Source organism: Tauraco erythrolophus, chromosome 2 (assembly GCF_009769465.1).
Source record: "Tauraco erythrolophus isolate bTauEry1 chromosome 2, bTauEry1.pri, whole genome shotgun sequence".
Lineage (NCBI taxonomy): Eukaryota > Metazoa > Chordata > Aves > Musophagiformes > Musophagidae > Tauraco > Tauraco erythrolophus.
Genome location: NC_141466.1, coordinates 131,717,659 through 131,728,797, shown reverse-complemented (window position 1 = coordinate 131,728,797; position 11,139 = coordinate 131,717,659). Strand labels below are relative to the sequence as shown.

Here is an 11,139-nt window from a genome sequence, read left to right as displayed (position 1 = left end):
TGTATGCAATGGCACCATTGCAGGTTTCTAGTGTGTTCCTGTGATGATATTCTTTGCTATATTTTTTTTTCTATGATTAGAAACAGAATAGTAAGAAAACTTCACCTAAGCAAGTGTTAGGAGGAATTTTTAAAGACTTAATGCTCAGAGTAGAGGCAGGTGACTGAGTAGTCAAACCAGACCTATCTGCAATGAGAGTTTTCACCAATTGCAAAAAGCTTGCCAAGTAAAGCATCTTTCAGAATCAAGAAACCCTTCTGTAGAAGCTTAAGTTGCAATAATAGTTGTTCCTAGATGGCACTGTGCTGGGAGTGAAAGTTAATCTGTGTATCAGAAGTGAGAACACAAAACAGCATCTTTCAAAAGAGACAGAGGACTAAAAGCTGGCTAGCACATACTTGTTTTAACAAGGATGTGTAGTGATCAGAAAAGAAAAGTAAAACTAATATGGTGAAATAAGAGATGAATTGTAAAAAAGCAACTGCTGTGAGCGTAGCAAAGGCCTGGGCAAACTGGCACCATAATGGTCACTGCTGGAATTTCTCTCTCAGATATTAATCATGACTGTTGCTGTTTTGTCTTAGTAATAAAGAAGGTCACTCTTATTTACTGAGTAGCAAACTGGGCCCAACATGTGGTAATAGCTAAGCTGGCAGCAGTATGAAAGACTCTGTATTTTATCTCTAGATGATCTACAGATGTTATGGCATTATGTTTTCTGCTTATTCTCAAGTTTATCCTAAAGGTACAATAATTTGTTTGTTGCAAGAAATGTTCATAATTGTTTGCATTCCTCTGCAGTATAATCAAGGAATATATCTTATGCCTTAACAGACGTAGGTGTTTAGCATTTTTTACAATTGGCAATAGCTTTAGAAAGTGCAACCAGCTGATTCTTTTTCAGTCAATGTCACCACCCTAGAGTAAACAGCTGAAAGTGGGAGGGAAATTCAGAGCTTCCTTGACTTCACACAGGCTGTCTACATTAGAGTGTGCTAAAGCTCCCTTGCTAATTAGAGTAACGGAATACTGCTTGCCTATTGATTACTTGGACTGCAAAATATTAGGGATTTCATGGTATCATCTTCTGGAGTTCTTCAGGCTTTGCATGGTATCTCTGCTACTTGTCATGAAATAATGAGCAACTCAGACTTCTTTAGGGAAAGAGAGGCAAGATGTTCTTATAGCAAATAAAAAAAAATCTTAAACTGACTTTTCTGAAAAAAGAGAATAGCTGCAGGAAGACAAGAGATTAGAGTACCACTGAGTCAGGAAGCTCTCGAGGAACAGCAACAGGAATGGATTCCCATCCTGAGAATGAGCCAATGCAGATATGAGGAGACCTGAGTGACATCAGGAAAACCCACCTTAAAGGTCAAAGATTCTCTTGATAAAACAAAGGTTGTTAATGGCAGTACTGGAATGTGCAGATAGCAAAAGGCAATCAGAACCAGAATAAGCTCTGGTTTCAAGGCTTGTGTTTCAGTGCTTTATACTGTAAATAGATAGGCTGCTATTGTAAATTTATTTTTTTACCTGTCTTGCTCTTCACTGCTGATAGATGGCAGCAAATGATGAAAGATTTTCATGTTGTATTGCATTGTTCCTCTTTCTGTAGAATTCTCCTCTTTAAAAACAAAATGGTGCTGATTCCACACTAGTGAAACGTATGACCCCTGTAAAAGGCAATGGTTTGGTTTAACATGCTGTATAGTTGAAGCAAATGATGAAACTTTGTCCATTGTCTTCCTAGTCCTTGTGATACTGGACGTTTTCTGTGTTGATGCGACTATTTTTGTTCTGTGCTGAATCAAATGGTTGTCTCTGGTTACTTGATGAGTCTTGGAAAAGCAATTTTATTTTTTTCTAGGTCTTGATCTATTTTGAACTTCCCTCTAGTCTTGAGTTCTAAACATGTAAACAACTTGAGTTATGCTGCATTATGGCTAGAACAAGAAGTGGTAGTGGTGGGGAAATTGCCTGTTGGAGAGAGCCAATAAAATAATTATTATTCTTATTGTGAAGCCACAGTTAACCTGCCAGTAAAAGAAGGCTGAGTTCATGGTTAAATATTGTTTCTAGTGTAGAATTCTACCTGAAAACACTTAGATTTTTTTTTTTTAAAAAAAGCAAATATGGGGTGTGGGAAACTGCAAGCAGGCACAGAATACTCCAGAGAAAAATCTTTGTGGTTTTCCATTGGAGACAGCCTAATAACCAACCAGTTTCTAGTCTGTATTTTGGCACATGTAGCACCTACATAAAAGAAATTACATGCAAACACTTCTGGGAAAGGCTTGCTAATGAAAACCTGAGCACTAATAGGTGTCGTTTTGGAAGTCAGGTGAGCAATTTGCATGAGGAGAGCTTTCCCCTGCCAAGGCTGCTGCTCCAGCTGAGCAGTCTAGCCCCATGCTGGCTTCGGTCTTTGCCTCAGCACTGTGCTTGAAAAAGGAAGAGAAATGAGCTTTGGAAAGTCTGGATGAAAGCTTTAAGTAACATGGAGATGTGAGAGAAGTCACTCATTGCCAGGGAGGGATGAAAGAGGGGAGATTTAGATTGGATATAAGGAAGAAATTTTTTACATTGAGGGTGGTGAGGCACTGGCACAGGTTGCCCAGAGAAGCTGTGGCTGCCCCATCCCTGGCAGTGTTCCAGGCCAGGTTGGATGAGGCTTTGAGCAACCTGGTGTAGTGGAGGGTGTCCCTGCCCATGGCAGGGGGATTGGAACTGGATGATCTTTGAGGTCCCTTCCAACCCAAACCATTCCATGATTCTATAAATTTGGGAGGTTTTCCTATGTTTTAGCTCTCAACTACTCCACTTCCCACTGTATCGATCAAAATCACCTCTAGTTCAGTCACGTATGGCAAATACTTTTTTTTTAGTTTCAAAGATTCTTGTCAATACCCGAAAAAGTGTGATGCTGGTTACCTGTTAGGGGATGCTGGAGGCGGGAAACCTGGTTGGGTGCACACGTCCTGCAGCAGGACACAGCCTCGCAGGGCCGCTTCTCCCGGTCCGAGATCGGTTCGGGGCGCCCCGATCCCGCCCCCCTCCCGCCATCCCGGAGCGCCTGTGCGTGAGGCGGCCGCTCCCGCGGGAAGCTTGAGCCTCGCGCGCTGCCGTCCGAGCGCCGCGCCCCGCGGGGGGACCCCGCTCGGCCGCGGCCCGCTACGCCACAGCGGCTCGTCCTTCACCGCCATGTCCGCCCTGGCGAAAGCCTCCGGCGCGCTCAAATCCGTGGATTACGAAGTGTTTGGACGAGTGCAAGGTAAAAACGGGGGCTGTACGCCCAGGGGTGAGAGGCGCGGTGGTGGCGGGCCGCGCATGCGCGGGGGGCGGCGGCGTGTGAGGGAGCGGCCGCCGCCTCCTGAGGAGGAGCGCGGAGGAAATGGCTGTAAAGGCGCCCCCGCCATAAAGCTCGCCCGGCTCCTGCGGAGCGCAGGCTGTGCTGTCAAAAGCGCTTCCCGATTCCCTTCTGTCAGCGCGGTTGTGTGGGAATGACCCCCCCCCCACACACGCACACCCGCCCCTTGTGTTGGCGGGAAGAGTTGGCAGCGAAAACTGAGTCAAAGGCGATTCCTTTTTTACCTAAAAAAAGATTTTCCTAAAATTTTTTAGGAAAAAATTTTTTACCATGAGAGTTGTAGAACACTGGCACAGGTTGCCCAGAGAGGTGGTGGATGCTCCATCCCTGGAGACGTTCAAGGCCAGGTTGGACGAGGCCCTGAGCAACCTGATCTAGTTGGAGATATCCCTGTTCCTTGCAGGGGAGTTGGACTAGATGACCTTGGAAGGTCCCTTCCAGCCCTAACCATTCTATGATTCTACACACTGCAACACCTTCGTTAGAGCAAGCGGCGTGTGCTGCGCTAATGAAAATAACTGTTTGTCCAAGGAAAGCTGGAGGCCCGCTTCTCTGCACATCTCCAGAGTTAACATTTGTAACTGCTCCCTGAAATTTCTGTGAGAAAAGACCGCAGGTGGCCTGTATGCAGTTTCCTGTAACTTTGTATTACAGTGAGATTCCTAAAAGCGACGTTCTTTCCAATTATCCTGATGTCCGTTTCTTTCTTTTCCAGGTGTTTGTTTCAGGATGGTAAGGCAATGTCTGATCTCCCAGTTCTGTTTGCAGTGTAGTGTTGCCAGTGCTAAAAATACAGCAGCAGGTCTGTAGAGCACAAAAACATATCCTTTGAGTTAGACACTACAGTATTGCAAGTCCATTTAAAAGGGACAAAAAATGGTTTTATATTGCCGTGGTATTAAATTTGATTTTTTTAAAGCTTGCTAATGTGTTGCTTGTGTAGTATCTAAAGGTTTTGTTTGGATTACTTGTGATAAAACAGCCGCAAGAGCGTTGTAACATATTAATCTTTAGAACAATTAAATTGGAAGATCTCAATATTGGCTTCTGAAACGGTGTGTTCTAGTTTATTTTTTTTTTAATGGCAGTTATAGTACTAGTATTTAAAGAAGCTGATTGTGTTTCCTTTTAACAATGTACTACAGACATGCAGTCTGTGGCTTATCCCAGGCAAACATCTCCACCAGCTCTGAACGTGCAACAGGTAGTTTTGCATTTTGCTGAAACCCAAGAAACAAGAGGATGCGTTTCAAACAGGATTGTTTTTTTCTGAAAATAGTGAGCCATGCTTAATATTACTTAAAAGTTGTTATGCGTAGTTTACATATATTGTGAAACAGTGCAAAATTGAAATGGGTAGAGGATTGCAATATAATATATCTTGAATTTAGCTGTTTTATCAAGTGGGAAGTGCATGTCCATGCAATATGTGATGGGCAGGTGCAAGCTTGCTCTGCCTTGTTTTGAGCTGAGCTGAAGCCATGTGAACACACACCGTAGTGCCAGTCCTGAGCTAATAAGCAGTATCGAGAAACAGATTGTCAGCTGCATTCCCATGCTTTTGGACAAGTTTCTATGGAGAAGCTGCTCATAATCAACTTCAAAAATACTCTTCATAGTTAGCAGCACCTTTTCATTGCCTAGATTACCTCAAAATTTGTTTTGTCTTTTGGAATATAGGCATACTGACCTGAAGTTTGACTGTCAACATTAGAATAAGTGTCTAAAGAGGCTGGTAGTGCAGTGTGCACATTCAGTATCTGTGTACTGTTTTGGGTATTACTGCACATACTTTAAAATATTTGGCTAGTTCTCATCAAAATGTATTGAAAAATCTCAGATTTTATTGTTAGAGCCATCAGTCTGATATTCTGTAATACAAGATAAAAACATGGGCCATTTAGCCTTATACCTCTTAGCTAAACAACATGCAAGAAGCAAAACAGAGGTATTGTAAATGAATTTGCAATTAATGAAATGAAGTACTGTGTATTGGCTAATAGTGTTTTTATTGTCCTACATGGAACAAAATTTTAACAGATTCCTGCAAAACAGGGTTTCTGATCCCTACCATTTCAGTGCTCATACACAAATTATGAAAACCATGCATATATCTTGTATGTCTGTGAAAGACAGAAAATGAGAGGTTTTTTTAAAAAAAAACACACCTCAAAACCAGGATACTTGGAAGTTGCTGATTTCATCACAAGAAGTGAATAGCTGGGAAGCCATAATTTGTTGTGGTATCACAAAAATATTAGAAAAACAGTATAATTAGGTTATGACCTTTGCTGCCATTTGTTAGTAACAATGCAGCAGCTGGAGCTAGAATCGAAGAGGTGAAAGTCAGGATTTAAAATGAAACTGAAGAAAAGGAGCTATGAAGTTTGTACATGTAGCAAATTTAATGAGTTTAAACACTGGGATTGCTGAAGTGGCAAATGAGCAGTGATAGGAGCTGTAGAAAGGAAGGGAGTAGGTACAAGGGAGCCATGTGGGATTAGTAAGAGTCCTTTGAGATCAAGATTATGTTAAAAGTTCCTGAAATAAGGGGAGCAAGTCTTTGGCCTCCCTGTGAATGGAAAAGCCTCACGCCATCAGGAGATTTCTATGCATGTACAATGATAAAGCAAAGAGGAGTATTACTTTTGTTATGAGCAGTGTCATGTCTTGATGGGAGCCATCATCTGTGTCATTTTTTTAAAGAAAATTATTAAACCTGTGAAAACGTAAGTGGGAATTAACTCATGCATTTATTCTGTATATGTAAAGTCTCATTCTTCTCCAAAAGTGGGCTGCTTCTGCTGCAACTTCAGAGCTGACAGGAGCATCTTAGTGCCTGAGTATGAGCATCTTCTATGGATTTTTATTTTGGTTTTAAGTGTAGGTCTTAAAGCCGTGAAAATGAAAGTGGGGTTTGAAGTGGTGTATGCATGTGATGTATGTGTTGACACTGATTGTCTTTTTTTCGTTTTTTTCACATCAGTACACAGAAGAGGAAGCTAGGAAATTAGGAGTGGTTGGCTGGGTTAAAAATACCAGTCAAGGAACTGTAACGGGTCAAGTTCAGGGCCCAGAAGATAAAGTAAATGCAATGTAAGTATTTCTGTGGGTCTTTTTAGTCTTAAAGTCATTTACAGAAACACTTTTAATCCAAAATGACAAGTAGATTCATATGTCAGTAATGCAACAGTACTTTCAATGATCAGATTTGGTGTTGAGGAGATACATTCTTTCAAGCTGTAAAAAAGCCTTGAAGCTTTAGAAATAGTGTTTAGCATCAACCAGTTTTAATTTCTAATGTCACGCAGTTTGTCAGTATATTTCTCTAACATGTTTTTTAAAATCTTGTGAAATGAAGAAAAAGCGTTTTCATACATGTGAGCACAGATCTGGTTTTTAATTCTTCAAAACATCTCTTTAAAGAAACAGACTGAAGAAATTCTTGAAATGCTTGCTCAGCCTGTGCTTAAACCAATTTAAAGGAAACAAATGGGTTTAAGTATGATTGTTTCTTTCTGATTTAAGAAAGCTGATACATGGACACGTTTCAGCAAAGGCCTATAGTCTCTACCATCTGAAAATAAATTTTGAAATGTTTTGGTGTCTTTAAAAGAATGGTTGTGATTTTCTCTATTAAACTGCCAGCTTCCAAATGCTTACAGCTATCAGTCTGAGGAAATGATGCCTGGAAAAAACACAAAGCCCAATTCAGTTGCTTCCAACTATCACTTTTTGCAAGTCTATATAGGGAGATGGTTGGGAGCTTTCTAAAATCCTACAGTGGTTTGTTCTCTCAAAGAATGAGTCGTGGTAAAACTTTCCTGTGTAAGGTTTGTTATGAAAGGGCAATTTAGTGCTAATTCTGCAAGCACTTTCCAATACAGGAATTGCTTCAAAACGGAACTTTTAATAAAGAGAAGTTGGCTTTTTTCAGAGAAAATATTGTTACCCTTTCTGGTAAAGAGATTTATATATGATTTTCTCATATGACTGAACTATTTGTAGTCATTTTCTTTAGTCTTGAGCTTAACATTAGGTTGCTCTTTTGGGCTGCAAAACACTTACAAAGCCAGAGAAACATCAGTTGTTTGTTTCCTAGGTCAAGTTTATACTTATTTGCTGGAAGACCTTTGCTAATAGCCTGATCTAAATATTTTGTAGGTTTAGTATCTTGATGCCATCTCTCTAGTTAATTTAGAATACTGAAAATGAGAAATCAGGGTTTGGTTTCTATTTGTTGGAGTACTTTTTCTTTTAAAAACTCCTAGTCAGTTGATTTATTCTCATTAAGCAAGCTTAAGTGAAAGCACATCTCAGCTCCTGGTACTGCTTGTATTTGCATGAACTAGTATTGCTGCAGGGTGCAGTGTGGTTTTTTCTATCCTTTCCCCTTTTCTGTAACCTGTGAGATGGGATTTAAAGGAAACCGTGCTTACCCCAACACCTGCAAGTTTGTGTGTAACAGGGGATCTCACAGTAGAGCTGCAAAATTAGACTAACAAGACTAGGCTTGTTATCAAAGATGTGGTGGCTTACAGACTATTCAAAAAAATATTTTTTTTATTTTCCATTGTTAAACAATTTTAAGCTGAGTCAGCAAGCTGAATTGCAACCAAAAGAAAGTTGATGCTTTTGATGTACATTGTGTTTGATATTCAGAGCAAATAAAAAGCTGTTCTGAGTTGCTGCTTCTTCATTTCATGCTGTAAATCAATGTTTTTTTATGATGTGGGGATAATGTTGCAGTGCTGAAGTTAAAATATGGTTTTGAAGTATGCATTGAGATATGGATTAGTAAACTGGAGATCCTAGAGTAGAATGTTGAAGGATAAGCAGTTTTTATTGCTCCCTCTATGGGCTCCGATATATTGAAAAGGTAGTAAGTTAATTTTTGAAATGAAATTGGTGAACTTGCACATGAAAAGGGAGCTATTGTATATGAACAGCTGCTTTGAAAGGCCCTTATTTTGATCTTTTGTTAACGTGTACTAGCAGAGAAATAAGTTAGAGTTTTCTGAAGTTTTTTCCAGAGCTTATAGCATTTTTGTAATGCTTAGTCATGCTTCCTAGGAATTCATAATACTGTATTCTAGATTCAAGAGTTGTTTAAAATGTTATATTAAATAAAAACAAAAATAGGCTTTCTTCTGCTATGGCAAATTAATATGAACCAGTAATCATGAACATGTATTTGTATTGAAACTGTGATAAATCATCAGGAGGAAATTCTGGCACCAGCCTCCTATGCAAGCTCTGGTTTGTATTTGCTGGATATTCAGAACTTGAAAGGGGCTGTATGTGCATGACACTACTTGAAAACGCTCTTCAAAGAAATACGGTACATCAATCAGTATTGTGAGATGTTTTAAGAGAGGTTCCTGGTGAGTTCAAATATTGGAACAGCGTGTTGCATTGTAGGAATCTTTCAGGAATAGTTTGTGCAATGTCTTTTGGACAGGTATTTTTACTCTTGCCTAAGTTTCCAAATTAAACTTTAGGCATGAACCAGCCTGATTATCAGAGGTGCAGCACTTGGATTTTTAAAAATCATGTATTAATAGTAATAAAACAATTTATTGGTAGTTTTACTGATTCTGACTTGTTAATGTTTGTGTTTTTCTGGGGGAAGGTGGAAGAGGTGTTTGGGAGGGAGGAAAGGGGAGATAAGAGGATGAAGATGGGGAACGTGTAAAAAGTCTGGGAAGAACACCGTGAGGCAATTCAACGTTACCAGAAGTGTGGAGTGAGTAACAAAGCTTGCCTTTGTTCCGGAGCAGTAAGGTGGCAGGCCTCTAACCCAACAGTTTTCCAGCAGCAATCCTTTGCTCCTGATTTTCTGACCCTTTTTATTCTACTTTGCATCACTACTTGTATTGTGACACGCAGCTGGGAAGCGTCCAGTACAGGCTCAAGAAAAAAATAGCTGTATGATTTTTTTTAATGCAGGCTGCAAGGTAAAAATGTAATCTGGAATTGAGGACACTCCTGGTGATCTAGTTTAAGCGTTATTGTAATGCGTGTGTAGAGTTCAGATGGAGAGTGACCAGAACCAGTGTAAAGTGGAGAAAACAAGACTTAAAGCAGGAGAGTTGGAGGTATGACTATCCACCTGTACTGTGGGTTTGGTTCCTGTCCTGCCAGGGAAGAGAACCGGCCTTTTTTTCCTGAGCCGGGTGTAGTTTCTTAAACAGTGTGCTGAAGCCTGAATTTTTTCCTAAAACGGGGAAGCAATTGTCTCCCTGCAGACTTAAAATGTGCTTTTGATTAATTACTTCTAAAGATGGCGTGCAAAATAGCTTGCTCTGGAGCATGTACCAGCTTAGCTGGCCTTCTGTCTTTTGCAGAAATAAGTGGAAAATGATGGGTAAGTATGAAGGGTTTGGGCGTAAGTTTTGCACGTGCAAGAAGTTGTGTTCCTTATTGGATCATTCACTTAGTGTTGAAAGAGGATTTTAATCGTCGTTGAAGTAGTGGTGGAAGACTGACTTTGATTTGCATTCTGTGATGATGAGATCTTGATCACACTGAAAACTACCACAATTTACAGACTCTCCTGATGCCAAGGTTTTGTGTGAATTTCACTGAAAGGCAAGAAGCTTAAGGTATGAATGAGCAGGCTTTGATTTTTTTAGATGTTTTCATTTCAAGATTTATCTTCACTTTGCTTTTAAGGAAAAACTTTTAGGTTCTTAAAGATCAAATGAGTTTTACATTAAAAATTGACTTGAAAACACGTTTTTGTTTTAACTGGGAGATCTTGCAGGCCATTTTAAAGGGTATTTTTAAGAAGCCTCGAGAAGCTTTCCCCTGGAAGCTTGCTTTAATATCCCGAGCTTTTTAACCTCCAGATGGAGCTGTTCGTTCTGGAGAGACTTTCAACTACACATGCTTCGATTGAATTGGATCTATTTTTAGACTTATGGTAGAATCCATCTTTTTCCTTGCTTTTTCCCCTACTGTATTTGATAGTCCTGTCTGTTTCTTTTGCTCCAAACGGAATAACGCCCATTATCCTTAGATACTACAAGCTCATTTTCAGTCTTTGACCTGTTGGTAAGCCAGAGAATACTGAAGTCCCAAGAAAAGCAGGGTCCCAAGGTTTTCAAAACAATGACATAAGGCTTTACAGTAAACTGAAGGCTTTTTTGCCAGCCCAGATATTGTTAAATGGGGTAGAAAAGGTCCTTTAGTTTCTTTTTTCCAGGAAGGCTTACAGTACAGAGTGTTTCATTATAGTATCTTGTGATATTTTTTCCATTTTATTCATGAAATAAGGCTAGAGCCTTTGTAGTCATTGTGGTTGTTGCCATAGCAACTTGCACTGACAGGCTAGAAATCGCTTTCCTAAGATGATTTTTTGAACTTTGAATGATGACATGTTACTTACTTATCAATTAAAAAAGGAAGAGAAGACTCCAATGTAGATTGCCAAGTTCAGAATTTATTCCAGAAATCAAAGATTTCAAGTCAGGCTGACTCTTAAAAGTGTAAAATCTTAGGATGTTTTTTAGGCACAAGTAGTGTGTAACAGTGTAGTAAGTCTTATTTTTGTCTTTGTAGAAAGGCCTGATGTTAAATATAGATTGCTTGTCTTGGAAATTGGTTTTGATTAGTAAATTAATGCTAATTTAATTTGAATGGTTTAATTTTTAATATCAATGTCAGTTAAGAAGAATTAATATTAAATACGTAAATGGTACACACTGAAGTAGTTTTCGAGTCTTGTATCTGCATAGAAAAATCTGTATTTTTGCCATATAAAAGGG

General features: G+C 39.5%; 1 protein-coding gene across 1 annotated transcript in view; it reads left to right on the top strand.

The window, feature by feature from the left end:
* The first annotated feature begins 3,204 nt into the window (after window positions 1-3,204).
* ACYP2 (acylphosphatase 2) overlaps window positions 3,205-11,139 on the top strand; it is a 46,483-nt gene continuing 38,548 nt past the window's right edge. The window contains exons 1-3 of the mRNA XM_086631153.1: window positions 3,205-3,274; window positions 4,086-4,102; window positions 6,357-6,466. Of these exons, the coding sequence (XP_086487279.1) occupies window positions 3,205-3,274; window positions 4,086-4,102; window positions 6,357-6,466 (197 nt within the window). The remainder of the gene's footprint in view (window positions 3,275-4,085; window positions 4,103-6,356; window positions 6,467-11,139) is intronic.